Source organism: Lingula anatina, chromosome 4, assembly GCF_051362555.1.
Source record: "Lingula anatina isolate TDL-2025a chromosome 4, LinAna3.0, whole genome shotgun sequence".
NCBI lineage: Eukaryota > Metazoa > Brachiopoda > Lingulata > Lingulida > Lingulidae > Lingula > Lingula anatina.
The window spans coordinates 8,926,351-8,954,269 of record NC_141770.1 but is presented as its reverse complement, the minus strand read 5'-3'; the positions used below and the strand labels follow the sequence as shown (position 1 = coordinate 8,954,269).

Here is a 27,919-nt window from a genome sequence, read left to right as displayed (position 1 = left end):
GAAATATTCTTTGTACAAAGTACTACTAATTTTTATTTTTTGTTGAAGTCGGAAAACATTTTTAAGTATAAAAATCTGGTTCTCCTGAAAAATGTGGGACATTTATTTTCTTAGCTATCATTTTATTACTTGCTTCATCATGATGCATCATTCTCAGTATCTCAACAGGCATCTATTTTTATACCTAAGCCTCCAATTATGATTTACAAGTAGTGTCCCAACCTTGTTCGACTTAGATTTTCAACAAAACACACACACTTCACACAGATAGCTCTAATAGTCATCATATCAAAAAAAAAAAAAAAAAAAAAAAAAAACTCCCAGTGTCACAGCTATAAGTCACTTTCAAGGCTCTGCTTGTTCTTCTGCTTCTAAATTAATATTGTTACCAAATTTGGCATACAAATGTACTTTCAAGTCCGAGAGCACTTGCTTATGTTCATTGACTTGCTGCTCTATACTCTTGGTCTGTTCCTCCAGTTCCTCCTTCCTTCTCTCCAGCATTTCATTGGTTTCATCTGCAGACACACTGAAGAATACTTCACCAATCTGGTATGTGCACGTGGGTTAAGGGAAATATAGGGACTGAGAAAAATCACTCAGAGAGTTCTGACCTTCATCAAGTTAGATCTATTCTCATCATGATTAATTACTTCAAAATCTAGTTGATTGTAAGTTAGCCAATTACTGGCCTATCTTGAAAAATTAAATTATAAGAAGCAATTGCTGCAAGTTGCTGCTTAGTGTTGTTGTGATTAAAATCCTTTAGTTGGTCAGCATTACAAAATTTTGAAAATAAAATTTCCAATATAAAATACACAGGGCTGAACTGTTCAGTAAAATTTAAACATTTCATACTTTTTTTGTTAATCAGTAACAAGACTGCAATGCATCTTTGTATTCTTGAATTTGGGTTTTTGAAACAGTGTCCTCTCTCTCTATCATAATCCCTGCCCTTCTCAAAAAAGAAATACTTCTGTTAGATAAAGATATTTTAATTGTGCTAAGTTTGTGAAAGGATATGGTATGGATTCTTCATCTTCCAGCATCAGAAGTTCATCAGCTGCATCCTGGAGATTCTGAAGTTCCTTCTAAAAGTTGAGGTTTAAAGGCATGCTTTAAAACACACAATATTAAAACTAGATAAAAAATTCATTATCACTAAAATCTTAACAATTTCACTAGAGTAAAAATGAAGTAGTTTTACAAAAAATACTGTAACAGACAACAGGTGGCAAATACTTGTAAAAAGAAGTTGTTCTTTTTTTTTCTGAATCATTATTTTCTGAAGAATTTGATTTGAAAGTACCAGATGGGATATCTTGCACACTGTCAAACTTTCTGGCTCTTATTATCAGACTGTACACTTTAGAAACAACAGAGATTCTTTTGTGAACAAGATTGCTGTTTTGTCATTAATAAAGTAATCTATTTACTTATATAATTTTCTTTTATTTATTCTGAGTAGTGACATCTCTGAAAAATGTAAGTGTGCAATCCATTATCACCTTCTTTGCCTCTAGTTCTTCTTTCAGATCCTGCATTCTTGCATTATGTCTTGCAAATTTATTTATCTTTTGTTGATCTTCATATGTAACATTGACGTCCTCCTGCAAAAATGAGCAATAAGACAGGTTTTACCATAAACTGTATCACATCATTTCCCAAACATTATCACATGTGATTAATAAATACATAAAATCCACTCATAATGATATGATACATACAAACGTTCTTAACCCCAACTATCAAGAGTATAAGCTTCTGATCCTCAGATATAAACTGAGAGTAGTAATAAAAGCTATGTGGGTTTACACTTTTGTTGCCAAGCACATGATGCAGATATTGCAGAGCACGCCTAAGAGGCGCCTAAAAATGCAAGAATATATCTCTCAAAAAAGACTAAAAGCACGATTCATTCTGTCTTTTTAAGAATCTTATAGCCATAAGGTAGCGATATATCCGTGTTTTGAGTGTGATCTTTCTTAAAATAACATAAATACACAACAATAAACACCTACTCCTGATTTCGCTACTTTGGCCATCTTTACCGGAAATAAAAGCTACCTCGCAGTTAATGCTTGCTTGTGTGTGTAATATTTTTACACATACATATAGACTAAATTGAACTTTAAAGATAATATCAGAAAAAAATAATTTTTAAAAAATTTACAACACAATTTACTCTGAATTGTTATTTTATCATCAAATCTGCACAATGGTCTCGGAGAAACGCATGACTACAATGGAGAAGTGGAAGTGGAGTGTCATCGCAGTTCTCGGTAATTTTATGTGTCGGTTTTATGTTTATAAACAAGTGCAATTTATTCACAAAGAGTAAATACATTAGAATAATGATGCCAATCTTGTTATTTCAGGTTTCCTTGGTGCATACGTATCTGCTAGCGTTTTAAACCTAGACGAAAGGTAAGCGGCACATAGTCCCCATTGTTGTTTGATTTTCGAAATTAATTATCTGATATCTGCAGCGCTAATGTCAGTGTTAATGTCAGTGTTATGGGATGGAAGTTGATCAGTCTGGGTCTTCCTTGTCGATCTTTTAAGAGTGATCTTTTTCGAGGCATCTGTTGATTGTCTTGTACATTAACATTATTTCTGACGATTAAATTATTCTTATTTTGAGAAAAATGTTAAGCAGTCTGAGATTGTCAAATTATCTTTACATTACTTTGATAAATCAGCCTTTAGAAGTCAGAGCTATTTATAACATAAGATATTGACATGCTAGAGTGAGCTACATGTAAAATTTAAGTGACATTTATCTTCAGTTTCAGTGTGTACTGTTGTTTTAATCTTTCCTTTACTTATATAATAGGCTTTTTGTCGTCAACCTGATTCTTAACCTTACCATTATTTATTTATTTATTTATTTATTTATTGATTTATTTATTATTGTTATTACTATTATTTTTTTTTTTGTAATTAAGGTTTATAATTTTTATACGTCTTTATAGCTTTTGGTCAGGGAGTCTTTGCATTTCAATTTAACTGAGATTGAAGATTCTTTTAAAAATTTTTCAGATTTCTTGAGCAGAAAAAGGATGGATCCTGGTTAGTAGAGGTGAGTCACACTGTTTCATCAATTAGGGCAGTGTTCAGAGTCTATGTTGAACTGAAAACAATCTGATAGAAAATCCCAGTTGTGGCTTGCATAGCAAATAGCCAAGGATGTTTTGATAGCCTATACTGGGAATGGTGTATATGTGTCAGAAAATAAGAGATAATGTTTTGCATCTGAAAACTAAAATTTCCGTCTGTTGTAGCATCATTTACCCAATAGTAAGAACAATGTGAGAAGTGATTTTATAATTGATAAATTCAATGTTATTATAAAGTAATAATGGTAGAGTCTGTCTGGAATTGCTTTAAAATTTTAAACATTATATATCAGTACATATGCATCCATTGCTTTCAGTTTTATGCTCCATGGTGTGGGCACTGTAAAAAACTAGAGCCTATTTTCACGGAAGTTGGACTCGCACTCCGCCATACAGGTATCAGGGTGGCTAAACTTGATGGAACGGCTTACTCCTCCGTGATGCATGCTTTTGAAGTACGAGGATTTCCTACTATAAAATTGTAAGTATTTCAGAGAAGAATTTCATCAGCTGTGTTATGTTATAAGAAAGATGTTATTTTTTCTTCAGTCAACAGCAAATATTGAGATAGTTTTTACTGCTAGACATCCAAATATTGGAGGTAAAAAATATCTCAATATTAGCTGTTGACTGAAGAAAAAAAAAAATCACATCATTCTTGTAAATATTTCAATTTTTAAACTTGAAAAAATTATATAAATTTAAGAAATTTGGGCCAACTGCAGCAAGTCATTTATTTACTTTTGCATTAAATGTGCAACATCTAGATTTTGGGGTAAAACCAATATAAAATATCTGTAAAATTTATGTTCAGGAGACCTGTTTAGTTAGTAAAGGCAATTTGAGTGGAGAACATACTAGCATTGTTACTTAATTTTTACTTAATTTGACTCCATCATTATAACCAACATCTTGATCATGGACCCCAATTTTATTTGAAACTTCTAAATATCTTCCCCTCAATTCTCATATACAGATTACCTGCTTAAAAAAGATTACTCTGAAATGTGCCTACTAGTACAAACATTACATTACATATCAATATACACATTAGATGGGTCGTTTTTATCTTTTCAGTATTAAAGGAGACAAAAACTATACCTTTACTGGGGACAGGACAAAGGAAGATATTGTCCAGTTTGCTAAGAAGGCAGATGGGTAAGTCATGTGTGCAGTATTAATAAGCTGATTGCAAGAATGAGATTTTTCCGACTATCCAACTTTTTAGGAACCAAAAATATCATTGGCCTAAGGTGCTCCATGGACATTAAGACATTTTTTTCGCCTTCTTCCCTGATGGCAGATTCATCTCTGAGATTGTGGTTAACCTAAATTTGCAAAGAAATCTTGCTTATATTTTAATTATTTGAGCAACAGATTAATTTGGTCAAATGGGTTTATCATTACCTCTTGTGTATTGATGCTAATAAACAAATGAAGGATAGAAATGCCTTGTTTCATTAGTAGAAAACTTTATTAGTCTCTTTAGAGACAATATTTTGGCTGACAGATATGTTATTGATATTTTATGGATGACTTTAAATGTTCATTATTTAATTTGAGAGAAGATTCTGGTTTATGGTATGGCATTTATTTTATTGAAGTCAGCGTTATTTAAAAATTGATATGTTAATTGTCATGATATCTATTTATCCAAAATATTAAGAATAACACTGAAAAACTTTGTGTGGTCTCTAGGTTCTGGAATGAAAGGAAAATTGTCGATAGATAACAAAAAGATAAGTTTTGCAAATTTGAGAGGGTAAAACTATCTTATTGGATTGATTCACTTGGATTTAGCTGATTTCATCAATTATACCAAAAATATGTATACATAATTTAACAAAACTAAAAATGCATTCAATAAATGTGCTAATTGCTTTTATGTGTTTTAATTCTCTGAATAATATTAATTCTAAAATTAAAGGTTAGAGGTTAACAGTCATGAATAGTGCACATCAAATATGATTTTTGCGCATGGTGGGATTATTATTTTCCAATTTAAAAAATTTACTTTGAAATTTCTGATTTTATCTATTACAAATTATATTTCAGTCCTGGTGTCCGCTTCCTAAGTAGCCTTGGAAAGTTTAGAGAGGCAAAAAGTGAGCATAAAGATGAGGACACAGTGTTCTTTGTATATGTGGGGAACCAGGATCCTCAGGTGTCAGCACTTCTGGTAGGTAACTGGGCCATAGCAGTAGTCCAAAGGTTCATTGGTCCGAATGTTCACTCTAGAACCTTCGGACCAATGAACCCTTAGTTAAAAAATCGATAAATATGTTACCACTTTTCGGACCAATGAACCCTTGATTAAAAAACTGATGAAAATGTTACCCCTTTTCAGACCAATGAACCCTTGATTAAAAAACTGATGAAAATGTTACCATTTTTCGGACCAATGAACCTTCAGACTATCGAGATGCCCCCTAGGTAACAGTGAGATGAGGGCAGTGTTCTTCGTATTTGTGGGGAACCACAATCCTCATTTTTCAGTACCTCTGGTAGGTTATTATGATGAGCTGCATGGGAATTCAAATGAGCAGAAACACTTTCATTAAGTACACAACAAGTATGTACACAGACTCGGAATGAAGTCTAGAAGAGGAGTTACAACAACGTGCAGTGATAAACAATAGCTCTTTATCAGAGTTCGACTTTGTTCAGATTCAAACACCTTGGTCAACCTGTGTCTCTGTTCATTTATATTGAGAAAGGCTCATAAAAGAAGCATTTATTGCCACCTTTCACAGAGTTTGGCTTTTTTTTTTGTATGGGTCAGTTTTAAGTTGACCGTAATGATATTGCTGACTGTTAAATGATATTACTTTGGAAATGTGAGATAAATGCAGGTAAATTATATTTTCAGAGTGCCTACAAACAAATTGCACAAGAGAGGAAAGTGCAGACATATTTTTATGCTGGTGAGATCCGCATACTGCCAGAGGTGAGAGTTTTCTTATTTTCATATATTTATTATATGTATCACTTTTATATATAGCCATTTGCTTTTATATATATCTTACTTTAATGATATTCACATCATGTATGTGTTTGTTGGTAGCCTGTATTTTGATATGGATACGGTATGTAGTGTTAATCAGTGGTCCTTAAAAGGATTTCATAATAAATAGATTTTCTTTATTTTATTTTGTCTTTAGGAAATTAAAGCTAGTCTCAAAGCAGAATCCACTGTGATTGTATTCAAAGATGATGTTTATGAAGAATATGAAGGTATGTAAAAAGAAAACGAGTCAGTAGTTTAAAGGAATTGTCACACATCTTTTCTTCAGTAATTGCTGACAAAAGTAAAACAGTGGCGAGAAGTTGATGTTTTATTAATTAATTTTACCTACAGGGTGGCCCTCCCAAAGAAAAAACAGAATCCATGAAAATTTCTGTATTTTGTTCTCTAGATTATACTGGTTTAAAGTTAAAAATGGAGAATCTGATATAATTTCATGTCAGTCTTACTTTACAAAGATAAAACCAGCATCTCTGTTGTTCCAGTTCCAGCAGAACCAACTAAGCAGGCCCTGGATGCCTGGATCAACAAAGTCCGCTTTCATCTCTACCCTAAAGTAGGCGGCCCTGCCATCAACGAGATGGCGAGCACTGGGAAGATGATTGTGATAGCTGTAATAGACTCTGCAGCAGAGGAGCAGTTGACAAAACATAACAGGTGAATATTTTATTGTACTGAAACTGAAGCTCAGGGCTGAAAATTGTGAGAGGTTTTTTTTTTGCCGAAACGAGGCAAATGGGGATATGAAAAAAAAAGAAAGAGTTAAATACTGGTTACACCAAACTAGCTCTGTGAGTGCATCAAGTTTTTGCTATGGGAACTTTATTTAATCCCTGTCATGTAATTTTTTTATTATTTGACTCAAAAATAGCATGGAAGATATTAACTACATGTACATACAGTGATAGAAACATGGTGTATAAAACTATATTGTTATAATGAAGTATTTTTTCATGGTCTTTAGATGTGAAAATTGTCCATAAAACCTGATATTCAATCCTTTTCCTTTCTTTGGGGGTTCTTATAGAAACCTACATATTATTTTATTCAAGTAATATTGGGTATGGAAGGATTATCTGAACTAAAGAACGAATATCATTTATTGAAGTCCTTCATTAAAGTCATTGATCATCTGGAAAAATAAAGATTATTGATAGAAATGCATAAATGATAACAAGCAACAGTGTGTATTTATTTATTTTAATTTATTTGTAATAATTATTGGTATTATACCTTGATATTGATGGAAACTGTTATTAAGCATGTTTTAAATTATTTTGCCACACTGGAATTCTATCTAGAATGCTGTGAAGGTGAACGTGCTTATTTTTATTGTGAAGAATATCAATATCAGATCAGGAAATTAGTTGACTTTATTCAAAAAAAAAAAAAAAAAAAAAAAAATTTGGGCTTAGCTGTCTTGATATGTGCTATAATCCAAAAACAGATTGTGTACCTAGGTCATGTTATTGTGCTTCTCTGAAATGATGGCTGAATATTTCATTGAAGTTATCCTATCTGGTATTTTAGCGCAAAATATAATATTCCCCAAGAAAAAAGTTTTAATTCATGAACCTTTGCTCGACCATCCTCTGAACATGGGTTGGAATTATTGTACCATTTTTGATTGAATGAATAATTTAGACTGCCGTCCATCTTTCTGACATTTCACATGACGAGCACTGTCAGTGCAGATTTGGGAATGACCTCCATTTCACTTCATAACAGGAAAATAGCCTCTGAGTTTTGCATAGTGCATGGCCTTTTGTTGTTTATGATAGAGACAGCATTATTTCTTTTGTGTTGTGGCAGAAGGTGCAAAAGCTTGAACCTTACAAAGTCCTAAGATTCAGAGGGAAATATTAACACCAGGTGTGCTTTTGATTAATTTTTTAAGGCATTTCATTATTATTTTTAAAGTCAGAATTGGGAAATAAAAAGCTTTGCTGAATTGAAATAAAAATTATTCGACTAAGGGACATTTTCAGATGCATGCAGGATATTTTTAATTAATTGTAAAAATACTACATACCGTGCACATGAATCACATTGAAATTAGCTAGAAATAGATGTCACCTGATTTCATGTGCTGCCATGTAATCATAGAGACCTGCTCATTCAACATAAAGTGAACACTTCAGCTTAGCTCTCGTTACTAGTTACCCTTCTTTAACATTCCATAAATTGTTCAAACATTAAACAAAAAAACCCTCGTTAGTGATCATGAACAATAAACAATCTTCTTTTGCCCAGTGCTTGAAATCAGAGTGTGTCCTAGTAAAAATGATATTCTTTTATTTTAAAACTTTCAGTTATTATCATAAAAGAAAGATGGCCTTATTTTCATTTCAACTTTTTTGAGCTGCTCCGACTTCCATTCGTTCCACGAAATCCCTTTGTACTTGACATCTGTCTCGTTGTAATATGGCCCGTTCAGAATGACGTACCAGCAGTTGTTGTACCACCAGCCTCCTTTCCAGTCCTTCGCGCAGTGGTACTCGGACCAGCTGTCATTGTCGTTGTCGTACGTGCTGAACTTGTTGCCCTCGTGCTTACTGAACCCGTCACGTGCAGTGCCAGTGTAGTTAGCAATGTGGATCATGTACTGGTCTCGCTCGCCGTCAACTTTGAAGAACAGGTACTCGGCATAGACACGGCTGCCATAGAAATCCCACAGATCCACCCTCAGTTTGTAGAAATCCTGGTTGGTGAACAGGAAGAGGTTTTCGTTGCCAATCCAGAAATCGCGAGTGACATCTCCAAAGCCCTTTCGGTACTCAGCCCAGTTGCGGTTGAAGTCGACCTGCGGAAGATTTTTAGTTATTAGTTGGGAAAATAAGTCACCTTCACAAAATGATGCATTTATGCAGTCTTACCTTTTGTATAAACTGATAGATAGGTGTGTGTATGCGTGTGTGTGTGCGTGTGTGTGTGCGTGCATGCGTGTGTGTGTGTGTGTGTGTGTGTGATAGATAGGGGTGTATGTGTGTGCGCGTGTGCGTTTGTAATAGAGAAAGAGAAAGGAATTGCACATGCTATTGCATATGAACCATAGGTTAACACAGTGCTTGTTTGTGTGCACATACAAAGAAATTCCTTGGCAAGTTCAAAACATTTTGATAGCATTTTAAGTAAAAGGTATAAAAACAAAGGCAAAATAGTGTCCCACATATCGTCATTTGAATAGCAATGCAACAGCTGGATAGTGAGTGATGTTTTCAACATTTTGTCAGATGTGACAGCTTAACACAATTATTACAACCTTGTGCTTCTCCTCTACAGCAGCCAGGCAGACTATCCGTAGCATACAATGCAGGGATGGAACATAACCATGGGCAGGCCCATAGCTAGCAATTTCAAACAGTGGGTTGTTTTTTGGAAAATGTGGAGGTTTTACCACAGATTCTTCATTTACCTAGATGAAATTTTACCCAGAGTGGACCTTTTCCCGGCAAAAAGGGTGGTTTGTAAGGACCCACCACCTGTTCATTATTCCACTTTATGCCAGGAGGAGGCTCATAAAACTATTAAACTGATTGCATTCAGTGAGAGTCCTCACAAAGATGGGTTAGTCCATGTAGACCAATGTCGCCCATGGGATTGGGGCCTTACAGTGGTTCTGAAAAGTTAAACTACTTTACCTTGTTACTCTCCCTTCTCTGTAGTAGCATCCAGCCTCCAGGTAAAGTGTCCATATCACACCATACTGGGATGGGACAGGAACCATAAAGAGGCTTCACGTAGTATACCCCACTGGCCTTGTGTCCTTGGTAGTGGACGTCCTCACAGTCTGAAATGTGTGCAGATTTCATTGAAAGGTTTTCAAGCACAGGAGGTTTCATTTTTTAATCTCTAGCTGGTACTGTGAGCAAAAATGTTCATTACCTTGGTAGTTGGATCATAAATGAAAATTATCAAAGACAAGCCAAAAAACTTTCATACTGTTAGCTTACAGCCAACCTGGACATAGGCCTTCAGCAGACTGATGTGAGCAGATGTTGATACTCACTGACCGCTAGGTGTTTTTTTTTTAAGCGTCCAGGACCCCTACCAAGCTAATGAACATATTTGCTCATTTAATGTTGTTCAAGCACAGAAGGTTTTATATTTGAGTCGCTAGCCAGTATTAGTTGATTTTTAGGATGTACTGGGAATTATGCTCTGTTATAAGTGTGTGTGTGTGTGTGTGTGTGTGTGTGTGATTTACAGATATCAGACGTTTTTTAAACTTTGTTTTAGATTGGGCATATTTTAGTTATCAGAATTTAAAATCTATTGCTAATGAAGTTATCGATAAAAAATTAATGCCTGATAACAGAAGACTTTTTCAAAATAAAATACTCAACCCTTTATGTATTAACTTCAGCCATCTTGGAATAATTTGGAATATTTCCAGAGAAATCTGTTGTTACTTTATTTTTTCTGTTGCCATATTTTTATGCTTTAGTGAAAATCTGCATGCATCAATTACATGAAGGTATTATGTTGCTCCATCCTACGCAATTCATGCTTTTTTCTGCCGTTTAGACACATGATTACACAGTGTTTGCAGCCTCAAGGTTCAAAAGATCAGTGTTTTGTTCCTTTATCTTAGGGCAGAATCAGCCTAAATCAAGCATGCAAATAATAAAAGTTACAGTGAGAAATATTCAGAGGACAATGGGAATTATGCTGTGACAGTATATATGACTTGAAACAGTAATAAATTATCTCATGTTGAAAGAACACTGACAGAAATGTTGATTTGAATTTCCTGCAGTTGTTGTAAGGAACAGATGTTTTTTTCACTCGAATTTTCTGATTTATTGTAATATCTTGAAATAGGCCATGTCAACCGTCTTGGTGTGAGATGTACAAAGGTTAATAGAGAAGCTAGTAAAACCACAGTTGAAGGAATATCTAGTTTGACAGGCAGGGTGTAGAATTTTCTTTTGCTTTGTATCTAAATTAGGCCTTGATATATAAATGAAGTTAAATGTTGAAAATGAGAAAAACAAGGTGAATAAGTCTATAATAGCACTTTGTTAAAGCAGAAGTGCACTTAGCATTAACTTTTTGGAGGGTCTTTACCTGGTAGAGAAATTTGTTGTCAATCTCCTAAAGCCTAGGTCCCAACTGAACGTGTGGTCCACGCTACGTGTGGTCCACGGCCCAAAAAATGGGGAAAACGTGGGAGTTTGTGCGTGAGGAGCACGTCAGTCGTGCGACTTTTGGAGGACGCAAACGGCACGTAGAAACTTTTTCGACATGATCAACACCAATTACATGATTCCTACCCTGCGATCTAGCTACATCCTAGCCAGACGCAAGGAACCTAAAAACTGTGCGTCCAGAACGTAGTTGGGACCTAGGCTTAAGATTGATCAAAGCAGAAACTTAATTTCATTTCCCGCTAAATAATTTCCCATTCATCCCACCCATGGCTCCCTATGCTAATAGTTTAATTCAGATATAAGAGATTATATGTTTTAGAGCACATTCAGAACAGCAGACTTACAGATCTACGGATCAAATATGGTGACCTGCTTTAAAGCCTGTCATTTAATTCCTGATTAGACAGTGAATAGATTCTCCTTGGGGATTACGCAACAAGAATTTAAGTGGGTCACCATATTTGATCCATATTTGATCCCCCCATGTGTCGTCCCAATGGAGCCGAGATTTAATGAATGTACCCCCGCAGGGACGACACATGGGGAGGCCTGTGAGAGGTGGAGAGACTATTAAAAGATTAGGCGGTTTTCCTTTCATGTACGTCTGCCATATTTAGGTCGTGGCTTTTAAGAACCATGGCTCAACTCGATGTGAATGTTGCCTCAGTCTGCTGTTCTAAATGCACTCTTGGAGGAGGGGGATATCAAATATTGGCTTTCTTGTTTAAAGTCTAAAAGCATTTTAGTTACAGTGTATGAGAACATTACTTAATGCCTTTTAGAAGAGGAAGCGTGGGTGGATAGTGTCAGTATGGAACACGTTTATTGATTTTAGACCTGCTGGTAAATTAGAAAGTGAAACTAGAACAGTTTTGAGCCTAAGAAGTACACATAAGAATGCAGATTAATGGCTCAACGCGGATCCTAATTTGGGCTATTTATTAGCTTTTAATAGGAATTTGGAACAGTTGTAGTTTCTGTTGCCAGTGTTTCTTCTAAGCTCAAAGATTGAGAATGCTCATCCAATTTTCCATATTTTTAGTAACTAAAGGAACTTTTGAACAAATAAAATGATTTTTGTGAAATCTCTCTTAGCTAGAACCAAAAATGACAAGTCTAATCCTGAGCATTATTGTTACAGGAGCTGTTACAGTAATAATATCACGTCTGTCATTCCAATAATCGAACTCGAGTATTTAGACAATGTGGCAATGTCAGAGCAAACTATGGAGTATTCCCTGTCATGTGCAGGGAAGCAGTGAACCTTTCAACTCAGAAACTCCCGAGGCACTCTGGTCGATGCGCTCTGTTTTCATAAGCATGTGAAATAGTTCAACTTGGGACAATATATCCTGTTTTATGTAACATGAGACTTTTTCACTGTTGCCTTTCTGACTTTGTTTGCTGTAATGTCTCATTTTTAAGCATTAAATAATATATTCAGCTTTTTTTTTCCCCAAAGGGTACAATTTTTAAGTGTTTAGAAAGATTTATAAATTTGGTTTTCAAGCCCTTAGTTTCCAGTCAATTAAATTGAGTACTAAGTGCTGGTAATGTTCAGTTTATTTTAAACATTCTTACTGTACATTAATGACATAACTGCAACATCAGTATTACATCTCTCATCCGGAGTACAACTTTTTACCAAATATTTTCCTTTGCATCTTTTGTTCTGAACTCCGCTTTTTGCTACTTCTTTTCCCTACAAGTTACTTGAAAAGAGTTAAGATGAGGTGAACATGTACCTTTTCTTTACTCTTTTTCTCGGCTGTGAAAAGACGAAAGTATTTTACTGTAGTGTGAAAAGATGTAAAGATGTTATAGAGCAGCCCTTCAGCCAGCAATTGCCAAAGGGGGGAGGGGTTCTATTTCTGAAAATGTGGACATTTTTGTCATGAAACCTTAGTTTATCTATATCAAATTTATCCAGAGTGGACTTTTTCCCAGCATAGAAAGGGTTTCTTTTTCTGAAAATATGGACTTTTTCAAATAAAAAAAAAACAAAAAAACCCCAACCCCCCCTGACTGTGGACCTGTAGAGGAGCAATGTGGATTGGCAGGTAAGTAACTTACCTTTGAAGATGGTATGGTTATCACTGATGCCACATGTCTGTACGGCAGATGCTGCCTGGACTGCAATGGCCTTCTCGTAAATATTTGTCCCTTTAGGTAGCTTTTTCTCCACGTAGTTAATCACCTCTCCTACGTTGATCATAACACTGGACAGTTTCTTGTCCAGGCTGTTGGTCTTCACCTTCTGGTACTCCAGGCTCTTCTCAAGTTCCTGAACGCGGTCAGAAAGATGAGTCATGTTGCTGCGCTGCTCCCATAGCAGACTCTCCGCGCGCTGGAGCGCCACGTCGTACCTAGTGAGCGTGCTGTTCATGATGCGGTTTTTCACGATCTCCCGCAAGAGTTGTTTTTCTAAAGAATCTATTCGATCCTCAACTTCTTCCAGTTCCTCTTGTTTTGCGGTGATTTCGTTCCCCTGGACTGGTATTTGGTCCTGTATTAGTCCCTTGGTGAATGTTGGGCAGCGTGAGGTGTCCATTTCATGCACAACCAAGTTGTACGTGCATTTCTCGGTCTTGAAGCTGATTGGTTGCTCGCTGTCTTGCTGCTCGACATCAGTCTGTCCTGATGAGATGGCTACTATAATGGCCGCCAAAAGAAAGTGGACGTTGCTCATCTTCGTTAAAAGTGTGTAGATACTTTTGACTGCTGTATGTTTTCTGAAACAATGAAATATTATTTTTGTAGATCAAGTTAAATGGTTGAATTAAGTAACATTTTAAGATTTTTTAAATTAGAATTCTAGGGCAGCGAGTGTTCATGTATATCTAAAAGCCAAGTCAGAATGAATAACTATTACATTTAGTTATCTCCTCTGCTGCACCAGTTACCAGTAATTGTAATCAGTTTATGAATGACCACAGATGCAGCGAGTGGAAGCTAACATGACTCAGTGATATAATCCAGAGAAAAAAGTGATAAATCAATTTTATTTCTAATGTTTATCTAGATAAATGAACTTACGTAAATCAGACTAGTTTAATGAAATTATCAGTAAAGTTGTTCTTGGAGATTAATTAGAGTTAGGATTTGTTTTTTGCATACATGTTTAGGCTCATAATACTGCAAGCCAGGCAACACCCAGAAAATCAGGGAATTCCTGGTGCTCTATTTCTATGTTAACATACGTACTATTAGATCTTGTTCTATTTGATCTGTGACACCCAGGGTGACAATTTATAGCTCTCAGACACAAGCACAGCTGTCACAGTTAAATACAAATAAATACAAATTAAAATGTTCTGTTTTCATTTGCCCACCCCCCCTCCCTTTCAATTCATCCCCTTCAAGAATAGTCATCCAAAAAATATTCAAGCGTCAGAACATAAAGCAATTTCCATGCCAGACAAGTGCTTTTTTTAAATACTAGTACATTACCCGGTATGACAGTAATGAAACTTGATTTGTAGTAAGGGTAATGAGGTATACCAGCCCGCTTGGCGCCAGGTGTCGCTAGTGTGAATTCAGTCCTTCCACAGTCGCCATGTTGGATATCATATACGTTGGACTGTGGCACTGGCCTTAATAAACATGCCTCAGTATTGTTGTGTACCTGAATGTCAAAGTCAGCAAGGTGGGCATAATTTTCCTGAGGATTCAGGGCTTCGTTTGAAGTGAAGGGTTGCCCATGTCAACACACCTTCCATGTTAAAAGGACAGTTACAACTTGACCCAGGCACAGTAATTAGGCCCCTAATTTCCTAAAGATAGACGAGTTGCCTCAAAAAGAATACACGTAGAAAGGTTAATTGATCTTGGAAAAACTTATAAAGTTTTGGAAAGAGAGCTCCATAGCAAGAAAGTGCCCCTAGGAAGTACGATTTATCAAAGTGCGTTTTCTTCTTATGTCCGTAATTTCAGAAGAGTTGTCAGTAAATATACATAAGTGCCGGTAGCCTTCTACCCGCATGAGGTTGTGTTATTAAGTAATATCCTTTTTTATTGATGTATTGAGCATGACCGGTAATGTTAATTAAATAATTATTTTTATTAAAAAAAATTATTCAGTACATCGTAAGAATCATAAAACTAGGTATAGTTAGATAATTTATTTGTACATGTATAGATGCAATTTCTCAGCCAATGGAATAATGCATGTTTGGAAATCTTTTTGTAACAGTTTAAGAAATAAAATTTAAAGAAAGAAAACATTTTATAAATGAACAGTTTTTATTCTTTTTTTTTTATAAAATAGCACTTCTGAATTGTTTTACTTGAGTAGAAACACCATATTATTTCATCGCTCTGAAAATTCATTAAAAAGCAGCAAAACCAAATGTTTTATTTAAACAAAATAATTATTCAGTCCATAGTAAAAACCATGAAACCATGTAATACTTAGATAATTTATTTGTGCTATAACTTTCCTGATTATATAGCTGCAATTTCTCAGCCAATGGATTACTGTAGGTATGGACAACTTTTTGTAACAGTTTAAGAAATAAAAATTAAAGAAAGCAAACATTTTACAAATGAAGTTTTTTTGTTCCTTTTTACAAAATAGTACTTATGAATTATTTTACTTGAATAGAACCACCACATTATGTCAGCACTTTGAAAATTCTTTTAAAAGCAGAAAAACCAAATTATTTGCTGTAAATACAACTATCAAATTATTTCATCCCACTAAAAATACTTTACAAAATAGCATCATAGTTTTTTTCTCATTACAGTTGAATATTATTAAAAACAGCATAAACACATAAGTACTTTTTGTAAAGAATATAGCACCACCAAATTATTTCATTTTAGTTAAAACATTTTTTTTTAAATGGCACTTCAAAATTGTGATTGCAGATAAAACCATCTCATACAGGGGTACTTTCTATAAACTAGCTGACACGTACTTCCTATAGTGTTTTTCATTAAAAAAAGTTATCCTCGGCAAAATACATGTAGAAAAACATCCAGTGTCAGAATGAATCAACCCCACAAACAGATCTTTGAATGTAAACACAACAAAATAGCAGAATGGGCGATTCGTAATGAACATCTGGCCTTCTAACTGAGTAAAGTATTTGCAGGTTTTCTTTAGGCCCAGATTTGTGCACGAGATACACATTCCAAAAGGGGATATCAGGTCCAGGTCCAACTGCCATGTGTCTGCAATGGTTTTGGACACAACAATGATTCATACAGTTTGTTTATATACTTCTTCTCTGTAGCTGCAATTATCTCTCCAAATCTTGAGGCAGTGATCCGCCATTGTCTCTCCTTGTGTCAGATTGCGCTCTTTCCTTGTTATAACTTGCTTACTCAGTGTCCTTCGCTGTTTGTTCCTCAACCTGAAATATTCATATCCCATTAAAGCATGGTAGATGGTTACAGCATTAAATAGATACAATTTAGATTAGTTTAGATACAATATTATAATTCTATGATGTCACCTATCACCTAGTTTGATAATTTCTTTCTCATATTTGGGCCCGATTCTTAATAGTAGACCTCTGTTTTCACTTACATCATTCCCTCTATCCATGCTTTATTCTTTTCATGGCACTTGGCAATAGTTGTTGTCCATCACAGCCGCCTGTAAGTCAGCTTTAGGGTAGGCATTACTGGTGGCTACATCAATCTTTGCCGCTGATGTGAAGTGATAGGTAAGATTCCTGAAGTAATCATTTTATCCTGCTCTTGAAGTTGGCTGTCCTGGGGTCCTGAAATCGACAGTTTCAGGCTTTGCCCCCGATATATGGGCCTTCTTTGGGTAACCTTATAAAGAAAATAAATAAGTACATTTACTAAGTATAAAAATCTTTCGTGCTACTAAAACAAAATATGAGCGTAGGCCTACTCGTACCTACAGTAGTCTACATGTACACGTACATAACATGTCAGATTTGACACACACACCTCGACTAATTTTTGATTTTTTCAAGGAAAATAGTTAGCATTCGTGTTTTTCAAGCACTAAATGAAAAGAAAACACATACCTTCCAGTCAATTCACATTTTCATCCAGATGTTATGGCACCACATTCAAGTAAATTGCGTTTGAGTTGGTTCACTGTCAGCGACGCGTGCACACGATCCATGTTAAACTCTGGTGTAAAGCCGTGAGCGAGATTCTGCGAGATTTTAGAAGGACTGCTTTCACCCCCACGCCATCTAGCGGCAGACCCTTAAAGCGGGTATTCCCCATTGGAAATGTATAGTTAAGTACTGAGGAAAAAGACCACATCCAGACTTGCTTTTACTAAAACCATTTTTTTAGGCGTGACTTCAGAAAAAAGACTTGAAGGCTTACATAATCTCTCTCTGATAAACCTCTTACTTGCTGATTCTTAAAGGTGTTATTTAAGGACAACTGTGCTTGTGTGTGTGTGTGTGTGTGTGTGGTGGGGGGGGGGGGGGATCAAGCCATACACATTTGCAAGCCCCCTCGTGCATAAGTTGTCTGTGCATTTGTCAGTTTTGAAGCTGATTGGTTATTCTATAACTAGTTTTCATAAGAGTGGAAGCAGCCACAGATTGCGGTTAGATTTGCCTTAGACATTGATATTGTCACCTAGTGTTGTCCTAGGCTGGGTTACTTCCTGAGCCAACATTTTTGCTGAATTGTTAAGTCAGTAAAAATTAACAAAGCAGAGTTGAAGGACAATAAGGCTGTTTCTTTTTCCCTTTTTTATGTTTCTTTTTTTCTTTTTCTTTTTTATGCAAGTAGTAAAGATGTACTCTCTTCTGGAGGCCAGCTAGTTGCAATTTGATGTGCAAAAATTCTCGCTGAAACTCTTTGATGAAATGTAAGAAAAACCAATTATCTCAGCTCAAGTCTTAACACAGCAAGCAACTACATGCACTGCCGAGATACTAACTGCTCATTACATAATCTGCCCCATTTATCAGTCAGCAAACAGGACGGGAGGTTAGGAGTTCCCCAATCATGTTAGACTCCATTTTACCCCTTCTCCCCCCCCCCCCCCCAAAAAAAAAAAAAAAAAAAAAATTAATTAAAGTTCGGCAATTGACTTGACAAAAGTTAAGTAGTTTTCACAAAGAATATTTTTGCAGATACTAAAAAACTCTTTCAAAAAAGGGTCACTTGTTTCAAGGCATATTACCCCCCCCCTCCTCCTTCTGGAAATGTTTCTAAAAAAATTTTTTTGGGGAGGGGGGGGGGATGATCTCTATAAAATGTTTTTTTTTCTCGTCCAATCCCTTGGGAGTCTCTTACTTTTACCTTCAGTCGGTGTCTGATGTCTCAGTAGCAGAGCCAGTACAAGTAACTTGCTTGGATATGTATTTAAGGCTACAAAAGAATATGTCCATTCAAGCCAAATAGCTTTTTTCTTCTGCATGTCAATGGTTCAGAGACATGAAAAATTGAAGAAATGTGTAGAAATACCATTAATTCATTCATTCTTGGTAGGAGGTTAATGTTGATCCCATTGAAAGTCAATGAACCCCCGCTGACCATTTTTTCTTTCTTTTTTTACCAAAATTTATACCACCAGTTCTTGTTCAAGACTTAAAAATAACTTTCAACCCTTTGTCTACATTTCAGCTTATTTAGATGATATTTTGTTACCCAAAGAGTCCAGAAGGTGCTGGAAAATGTTTCTTCGTAAACAAAATTACACTTAGTTTATTTTGGTCCATGATGTCTGTTTAATCTTCTTTTTGTTTTGTTTATCCATTTATGTTGAAGACAGTACCATTTTATTCTATATATATACATTCCTCATGTACTGAGTATATCATTGTGGCTTTATTTAGCCATTATAGTTACTTAAATCTCTAAGATTTATATTTTTTTATTCATTTGGCTTCACAGCTAAAAAATTAGAAGAATGCAATTTAAACAAAAAAAGAGAGAGAAATCTGTCGAATCAAGAACGTGCAAACTCTTTAAAGTGCATTATAGGTTTTACTTACAGATTGCTTCTCCAGATTTCAACACGTCACTCTTTGTTTGGAATATGTTCCTCTGTCCTCACTGAAATCTGTCTGCAAGTTGAAGCCACACAACGTCATCTGTGGTGAGATTCCAGATGGTTCTGCACAAAGAGAGCCTGTCTTTCTTGAATCTCTCTTAAACAGAGTCTATTGTGGATGGGAGCTGTAAACGGTTCTTGCTTTCAAATCAATGCAGGAAAAGATTTCTGGTCTCTGTTTAGTAAAATGCTGTTGGCCTTGTTGTATCTCCCCTATTTGGTTGCAGACTGGTTTTTGGTTTCTTGTTTACAAAAGAGGCATTTAGTTACTTTAATATTTTATTCCTCTTGCACAAATTCTGGCAACTTCTCCCTCTTTGTGTATAAAGCTTAGTTTCTCTTGCTAGATTTGTGCTTTATCCATTGCAAACTGTGACTGAAAATTTAACGAAAATGTTTTTATGTAGAAACCTTTTCAACATAACATAGTAGTGTGATTAAAGTCATCAGTTTTCTTGCACAGCGACATTTCAGTATATTGCTAATGGCAGGTATTGACTTTGAAACTGAAGTGCACCTTGGTCTTTTTATATACCAGCAATGATTACATTAGGAGAAATTTATATCCACAAACCGAAAGAAAATAATTTATCAACTTACAAAAAAATCCAGTTTGAGTTTAAAACAGGAATCAAAGAATTATGTTAAGGGTATAAATTGTAAAAATTGGCAAAAAGAGAATTTGCAAACACAGCAAATCCAGGCTAATTGTTATAAAGCATGCAATTGAAGCATGTGGTTTTTAAATACAAAATTATAGGACTAAGCCAATAAGCACTGGTCACAACATAACTGATGCAATATATAAACTTTAAATACCCAATCAACAACAAAGAAATCTTAATCAAGATGCAGTTGCTTACCACCAAAAGAAAATATCATTCTCTCCTTGCTTGCACTAACTTTGGATATAATTACTGAAAAAAAGGTTTGGTTTCAAAAGTCCTTTGTACCACCCGCCGACTGGTAGACCTCATGCTAACTGAAAATCAAATTAGTGTGAAATAAAATGGTAATTATACTCACCTGAACCATGTCTGGAATTGCTTGTATGCAGAAGTCAAGCAGGGTAGAGGCAGTTCCAGAACTAAAAGTCTATAACCCTGTGTGCATGAATATACCTAGCCGCTAAGGCTAATGTTGGTTGGTTCAGTGTTTTGCTGTTTCCTTTGAAACCTTATATATGGCCTGAGAAGGGTTTAACTTCCAGACCCTTTGAAAAATAGCAAGCAGTAACTGTTCATAAACATTTACACATGAATCAATAGCAAAGCATGCTCACCATGGGGAGATCTGAAAGTGATCATACAGCATTTGTAAATATAACACATCTTAAGATTATCTCCCCTTGATTTTTGTATTAGTATAGTAAAAATAATTATTTTACTTAAACAGTAAGGTTATTTACGAAGTGAGCATCTTTGCCCATGATGTGTTTGTGAATAACAGAAAAGTGTATATGCAGCCACAATATATTTCAATGTCATGCTAGTTAATGCCTAAGTTTCCTAGGCAGTAATTTCTCCTTGGGAACCCTGTGAAACTGATTTACCTCTCGTGACATTCAAGCCACACGAGCCATGCATAAGGCCAGCCAGTCAGGGGCAGCAAGCAGTGGGGCACTTAGCCACTGGCGCTCTGGACGTTTTTTTTTCTCCTTTTTTCTTGCTCTGTTGGGGTTCTTCAAATCTGGTGTAACTGAGGTGACAGTGGCTTCATGATTTTACATAATACTGATTACAGGGCTCTGACACTGAAAATTTGTAGATATTTTGAAATATCCAAGGATATCTGGTAAATGCCCGCCAAATTGCCATTAAATCCAGCATCTGATAAATTTTTTTAAAAAATCAGTTTTCTTGAAATTGAACTTTAAATATTTGTGCGTATAAAGCAGCTTGTGCATAAAATTGATTTACACATTTATTTACTAATGATATTTATTTTTATTTCAAAATGCTTTTGATGTTTTATTCATAATCATTTATTTATTTATTTGTTGGTAGGGATTTCCATTGTCTAATATGCTTCCCCTTCTTATATCGATTAAAATAATGATTAGATATTCAAATTGATAATGTTCAAACTTCATTAAAATTATTGATATGAATCTACTTTGATGCAGTTATTGATTAGTTACTACATTTTATACTTACAAAACAGGGGTGGGTTAGGTTGACATATCTGAGAAATTTTACAGTATATAAAGTAGAAATTGGACCACCTGACTCAAATTTTAACACCAGGTTTTTAAAAATTTTAAATCCTTTTTTTCCTGAATAATACTTCCTTCCTGTACTTAAAGCGTCAATTAAGAAGCAGTCTGTTTACTATTAGACAAGGCTCTTAATGCTCTTTACATTTCTGTTGATTTTTTTTTTTCAACAAAATACCTACCGTTGGCAAAGACATTACAACTAATATACTCATTTTGACAACAGTTGGGTTTTTAGTTTGAGGGAAATGTTTTGATCAAACATGAAAGGTAGACACATTCCTCACAGCATATTATATTACCTATTAAAACAGCATCAAAGCAAATGTTGGATAACATGCTTGTTTGCAAATAATTTTAATTGGAGCGTTCTTTGCTTGAACTTAACTGCAGGCTGCATTTAGTTAAATTTTCACCAGTACATTTTCTATGCTAGGACATCAATACTGACAGGATAACTTGAGATAATTGAATCCTAATGGTTCAGAGGTTGAGGATTTGCTTAAATGCACTGACCAACTATAGCCAATAGCCTTAAATTGCCACTGTGCACTACACATCAGTAGGTGAACATGTACGCCGGCCAACTTGCCAATTATTTCCCAGCTCAGGGGCGGACCCAGAGATATTTTAATTTCTGACAGTCTTCCAAATTATCTTTTTTGATCTGTCCTGCATTTTTGACCATCTTCCCACAGAAAAAATAAGATACCTGTCAATGTAAAGCTGAAAAATCTGAACGTCTTCCGGAAGACCCAAAAGACGACCTCAAACTTCCCTCACCCTGTTTAGCATCTATATCTTTCTATATCCAATTTAATGAGCTTACAACTAAAAAGATATTGTCCACTTATCTTATTTCATCCGAAAAATGCATTTTAAAACTGCATTTGCAGACAAATAAAATTTATCTAAACTTTATGATAAAAAATTTGCACTACATATCAGTTTGAGATGAATTCAAAGCAGACTATTTAAATTAAATTAAGTAATGGTCTGAAAATGTATTATGAAGCAGGGGAAAATATTTCTTTTGATTGGGCTAATACTGATTTATTTTGGTTCAAAGTAGGAAAGAGTTTTGTCCTAAAATTTAAAGAGGTGTTATTCTGGCTCAGTTCTTTCAGTGAAACAACCCAGAAACTAACTTTTAAAATTGTGTTGCCTCTGTTTTTTTTTTTTTTTTTTTTTTTTTTTTTTTTTTTTTTTTTTTTTTTTTTTTTCGAGCCACTTGGTTGCAACATCAGAGGCATACTAATCATCAAAGTTAGTTTCCAATATTTTCTGAAACTGGTGAGAAGAATCACACTTTTGGAACATTAAATTGAATTCCATAAGTTCAAAGAAGAAATCTGTATATATAATAAGGTCAACATTTTATAAACATCATTTAAATTGCTGATAGGTGTTATTATATAGAACTGGATATTTAATATAGAATACATATACATAGCCCTTATTGCTGATGGATTGATGTTTATTATTTTCTAGAGTAAAAGAAGTTGTAAAAACTCTGGCGCTGAGAAAGAACAGTGATATAAACAAGTAAGTAAATTGTTATGTACTGAATAATATGCTTTCAGTGCATTTTGTTGAAGGTGAAAATGCTTACTGCCAAGGATTCTTGGCCTAAAATGGACAAGACCCTTTTGACTATGTTCTTACAAAGTTAACATGCAATTTCTGTTCAGCTGGGTGAAAAGCATAAAGTCAGTGCATGTTGTATCAGATATATGTACAGGCAGTTTCAGCTTGTTTGATATGTAACTAAGAATGTAATACATTCTTGATATAACTGATTAGCACTATTATTTCAAACATTTGATTCAACAATTTGATTAAATGTTGATACAGTTTATGTTGCATATAATTCTGTCAAGATGTTGAACGATGGTAATAATTTTAGTGAATCTCACTGTTTCAGATCAGATGTATAGAATTGTTGTCCCATATTTCAGATTTTAATTTTTCAAAACAAAATCGCACTGTGCTCGGTACTGTTCAGTAGTTTTCATTTAGAATGCCAAAAAAAAAAAAAAATAAATAAAAATAAAATAAAATAAATAAATAAATAAAAATAATAATAATAATTCAAAATCTGTCATATAAGTGTCAGAGGGCTCTAAACCAGAATCACATACTCTATAAAAGTATTGCTGGAAAAGATATAAGTTATAACACTACATGTAAATACATTCTTACAGGCAGTTTCAGTTCGCTTGGATGGGGGACAATGAGGTCGCCAATGACATCACCATGTGGTACATCTCAATGCCCAACTTGATTGTCCTTGACCCCAGCTCACGGCTGTATTTCATGCCCAACTTCAGCGTAGCGGAAATTACAATAGGAACACTTGAGGCATTCCTAGAGAATGTACATGAAGGGAAAATACCTGTATGTATGGAATTTTAATTTTATTTCATTGCTTTTTGGTGGTTTTATAATTTATCATGATTATTGCTATTGAAGTCAGGGGCAGATCCAGAGCTATTTACTGACAATCTTCCAAATTATCTTTGTTGATTCAACCTCCAATTTTGACCGTCATCCAACAGAAAAAAATTAGATACCCATCAATGTAAACTTGAAAATCTGACCGTTTTCTGGAAGACCCTGAAGACGGCCTAAATCCGCCCCTGGAAGTGGCCTCAGCAATTATTGTCACTACATGGCTTTTCTGCCTACCTCGTTTTAGTTTGCTAATGCAAACAAAGCTATATGTTTTTATATCAAAGAAACTTATTGAGACTGGAACCTCAGAAGGCATTATTGAAATTATTATAATATAATTATTTATTGCTGATTCAGGTTTGCACATTAGTGTTGATCAAGTCAGCTCAGATGTATATTTTCAATAATTAAAATTGTCTTTCTACTAAAATTCATCCTTTAATGCCTCAGTGTTTTTAGATTAAATTATGCATTTCTGAGTAGGCAGATTGTAGTATTTGTCTTCATTTTTTTCTTTAGGCCAAAGGGGGAACAGGATTCTTACAGAGAGTGCAAAGAATTCTTTATGAAATAATATCTATGTTTATAGTAAGTATCTGTACATTAACACCTATCTTGCATTGACTTGAATGATAAATCTTCATATTTTTTAATTGTTTACACATGATTAAATATAGATTAACATTTGTAAGATAAGTAAAAATGTTCCCATTCTGATCTTTGTTACATTAAGAACTCTAAGCCAATAAAGCATTTTGTATAACTTAAATTTGTATTCTTGAATTATTTTTAAATTTAACAATATGGATTATCTCTTCCAGTCAGTGTGGATGTCATCTAGGCTGATGTTTTTCTTGATCTTCGTCTTACCCGGTGCCTTGATCAGCATCGTGTGCTATGCAGCGTGCGGCCCACCTAGCGAGAACACAGGAGACGAGGAATCTGACGAGGGTGATTACGGGGAAGTAGACATGTCAAACCTAGAAGGTAAATGGTGTTTGAAATTGTGAAGCTTGCACCCACTTATTTTTAAGTAGCATGTTTATTTTATATGTATTATTGGATACTGTGAACTTAAAGGTTTATGGTGTTTGCGGCAAAAGGTCATTCATTGATTGGTTGTTAGTAGACAAAACATACGGACACAAAGACAATAATGATAATGCAGGGTGAAGTATTTATTTATTTATTTATTTTATTTTATTTTATTTTATTTTTATTTTTTTGACAAGGTGGATCTGATTCAGGGTAAATGGAATTCAACTTTGAGAAATAAATTATGTAAATAATGTATAATGTAAGGCTGCATATACAAATGTTCAATTGTACCCTGTGTATTTTCTCTAATATTCATTTCAACTACTTAATTGAGTTAATATGGAACATTCTGCATTGTATTTTTTACAGAGGATGCCGAATCTTTACTTGAAGATTGTGACCCAGACCACTTGAAGTCAGAATGAAGAAATGGCTTGAGTAAAATTGATGTAAAAATTCTGGAAGTGCCTTTAGTCAGGGCATTTGTAATAGAAAATTAAGTGGACAGGAAGAAAAGTTGATGTGGTCAATTTGTCAGCACAGTGGGTGTGAATATGTGAAACAAGTTTTAACTTGTATTAAAATATAACAAAAACCCTTTTTTTTGGGGGGGGGGGGGGTATAGAAGAGGCCGGTGATATATTTAGGTTATGTACACCACACCAAATATGCTCAGTTTATACTGCCAGAATTTGCCAGATGGCAAACATACTTTATGTATGATAGAGTGATTGAACTTTTTTATGTAAGGCTACATTGAAATACCAGTCAGGCACAACAAAGTGACACCTAGTGAAAAGTTTTTTAACTACAACAGAAGAGAAAACTTCTAGGGGCTTTCCAGTGAGACAAAGCAAATTACCCTAGTACATAAAATACAAACCTTTTACACCATGTTTTTTTCTTGTATGATAATGGTTTTGAAGGAATCCTTGCCAGAGGAAATGACAGTTTCAGTATTGATTGTTGATATTGAAGTATCTCTTAGTGTTTACTAAGTTTAAATACCTTTCATGAACTTAAACCAGTTTCTCAGTGAAATAAAAATCCATTCATAGCCTCTTTTCATAACTTTTGGGTAAACTGTGTTTTATTACTACAATTATTATAATTGTGACATTCATATGATATATATATAATGTATTATATATTTGTTAAAGAAACCAAGAATTTGTGTGTGAGGCAGTTTTCCCCTGGGCTACTTTATTATGAGATTTTTTACTAAAACTATTTCAGAACACTATGTTTTGAATGTGAGCAACTGTTGTGCAGTTTTAATCTAATTGGCTGGAAAAGCCGAAATAAAGGTGCTTATGGGTCAAAACATATTTCAATCTAAACCACAGTCAAAGAAATATGATATGATTTATAGGGTATACATATTACGAGTTTGAGAGATATTTTAGAAAAGTTTCAAATAAGCTTTCAGATACTAAACTACAGCACAAAGTCCCAAGAAACAAGATCTTTGAACTATTCACTGACTTAAAACCAAGTTTGAGTGTTTTTGAGGCAAGTAGGATTGCTTGATAGAAAATGGTCTTTACAATGAAGAATAAGGGAATAGCAGCTTGCCATAATATAGTTTATGTTAACCATGAAATGGCAACTTGCCTTATTTGTTATGAGCATAAACCTGCTAAATGTTTTATTATAGAATATTTTAGATATTCACTTGTCAAGGAGGCAGTTGTCATTATCATTGATCCTACTCTATGTGCCTTTGTTGCCAAGTGTGATGTTTTTGTTGTGATAAGTGTTAATTTATTGTTTACGAGATATGAAACTGCAGCATTTGTCATTTTCTGAAACCATATGTGTCGCATTATTTTTTATTAGAATTTTTTAATGTATGCGAGACTTCAAATATCAGGATATAAATAAATTTGTCCTTCCTTTTTTATTTTGAAAACAAATCACAAGAAGGCCTAGAGCAAAACTCTACCAATACCAGGAAAGGGATTTATATAAAAATGCATGTGCTTTAAAATTTAAAACAGACTGACTTTTTTAACAGTGTAAATGCTTTGATGCAACCCTGTTTGTCAGAAACTTACCATAAGCATTTACTACACACACAAGCATCTGAGTGTGTGACAAACATCATTTAGCTTGTGGCAGAGAAAAAAATATATTAGTTTAGTGTGGTTGTTTTTATAAATCCAAGAACTCGAAACTTATCATTTTATATTGTAAAGTGATTGGATAGCAAGACGTGCAATAAATATGCTTCGTAAAAGAGAACTTTTCTTCACTAGCTTCAAGGCATTACAGTTGTCATTGTTGTATGAAGTGAAACGGCTGGTGTTTACAACCTTGTTGTTTGCTCTCTTCCTATTTGTTAAACTGATAAATAATTTGTTACTGCTGTTTTCAGAGCTTAGTCTTCTGTTCCATATCAGTGCTTAGTGTTACATTAGTAGAAACCGAGTGAATAAGAAAATTTTTTGATAAATATGAATAACTGATACATTTAGCAACTGACTTACATTGTGGGCTCAACCCGAGACCTTTCACTAAGTGAATGACCTGGATGGTCTGGTCACCTGATCTAATGTCATACTGCTACAAACAGTGTTCAGTACCCTATCTCACATGTACTTGGGGTTAAACTTAAGGCCTCCTTTTTTGTTCAGTGTTGGTTTTTCTTCCAGATAGCTTCTCTGATACCACATTTGCTCCAGTAGCACATATGTGATGGGGAGTTAGTCATATGTATCATTCTTTTTCTACTGGATGACTAACAACATTCACTCATTTAAAAATAAATTATATTTAAGATACTTTGTGAATGTGGTCATCTTTAGTTTGAGTTCCAGTTAGCTCAGGAAGCTTGGGTGAATATCTGAGTACTGTTACAGTAGTTTTTAGTGTCAATTTGTTGTCTAAATAAAAATGTTCGAAATCTGA

At 34.6% G+C, this 27,919-nt stretch overlaps 3 protein-coding genes across 5 annotated transcripts; 1 reads left to right on the top strand and 2 right to left on the bottom strand.

Annotated features, from left to right (window-relative positions):
- Positions 1–6: 6 nt before the first annotated feature.
- On the bottom strand, positions 7–2,096 carry LOC106179423 (prefoldin subunit 4). The gene is made up of 4 exons (XM_087011073.1): positions 2,022–2,096; positions 1,509–1,610; positions 1,025–1,091; positions 7–557 (listed from the first exon to the last, which is right to left on the bottom strand). Exons 1-4 carry the CDS (start codon positions 2,043–2,045, stop codon positions 346–348), a joined length of 405 nt encoding a protein of 134 aa, XP_086867199.1. The 5' UTR covers positions 2,046–2,096; the 3' UTR covers positions 7–345.
- Positions 2,097–2,203: 107 nt separating this feature from the next.
- LOC106179432 (protein disulfide-isomerase TMX3) lies at positions 2,204–27,919 on the top strand. The gene is made up of 14 exons (XM_013563051.2): positions 2,204–2,282; positions 2,379–2,427; positions 3,043–3,082; positions 3,437–3,600; positions 4,197–4,277; positions 5,175–5,298; positions 5,989–6,066; positions 6,281–6,353; positions 6,630–6,801; positions 23,009–23,062; positions 23,722–23,914; positions 24,491–24,559; positions 24,793–24,958; positions 25,379–27,919. Exons 1-14 carry the CDS (start codon positions 2,219–2,221, stop codon positions 25,432–25,434), a joined length of 1,383 nt encoding a protein of 460 aa, XP_013418505.2. The 5' UTR covers positions 2,204–2,218; the 3' UTR covers positions 25,435–27,919.
- Positions 7,329–20,560, bottom strand: LOC106179433 (fibrinogen-like protein 1). Of its 3 annotated transcripts, XM_087011072.1 has the most exons (6): positions 20,329–20,560; positions 19,244–19,678; positions 18,549–18,617; positions 13,371–14,029; positions 9,786–9,934; positions 7,329–8,947 (listed from the first exon to the last, which is right to left on the bottom strand). In XM_087011072.1, the coding sequence occupies exons 4-6, from the start codon at positions 13,984–13,986 to the stop codon at positions 8,453–8,455; spliced, it is 1,260 nt and encodes a 419-aa protein (XP_086867198.1). In that variant the 5' UTR covers positions 13,987–14,029; positions 18,549–18,617; positions 19,244–19,678; positions 20,329–20,560; the 3' UTR covers positions 7,329–8,452. The 3 variants fall into 3 exon arrangements, with proteins under 3 accessions (XP_086867198.1, XP_013418506.1, XP_013418507.1); XM_013563052.3 differs by lacking the exon at positions 18,549–18,617 and having other exon boundaries at positions 20,329–20,558; XM_013563053.3 differs by lacking the exons at positions 18,549–18,617; positions 20,329–20,560 and adding an exon at positions 20,166–20,285.

Coding starts and splice junctions, on each gene's coding strand:
- LOC106179423 (XM_087011073.1), bottom strand. CDS start 2,045: ATGGCCAAAGTAGCGAAATCAGGA. Junction 1,611..2,021: donor CCAAAGTAGCGAAATCAGGA/GTAGGTGTTTAT, acceptor TCATTTTTGCAG/GAGGACGTCAATGTTACATA. Junction 1,092..1,508: donor AAGAACTAGAGGCAAAGAAG/GTGATAATGGAT, acceptor CTCAACTTTTAG/AAGGAACTTCAGAATCTCCA.
- LOC106179432 (XM_013563051.2), top strand. CDS start 2,219: ATGGTCTCGGAGAAACGCATGACTACAATGGAGAAGTGGAAGTGGAGT. Junction 3,601..4,196: donor GGATTTCCTACTATAAAATT/GTAAGTATTTCA, acceptor TTATCTTTTCAG/TATTAAAGGAGACAAAAACT. Junction 5,299..5,988: donor CTCAGGTGTCAGCACTTCTG/GTAGGTAACTGG, acceptor TTATATTTTCAG/AGTGCCTACAAACAAATTGC.
- LOC106179433 (XM_087011072.1), bottom strand. CDS start 13,986: ATGAGCAACGTCCACTTTCTTTTGGCGGCCATTATAGTAGCCATCTCA. Junction 9,935..13,370: donor TAACCATACCATCTTCAAAG/GTAAGTTACTTA, acceptor CACACATTTCAG/ACTGTGAGGACGTCCACTAC. Junction 8,948..9,785: donor AGAGAAGGGAGAGTAACAAG/GTAAAGTAGTTT, acceptor AATCTTCCGCAG/GTCGACTTCAACCGCAACTG.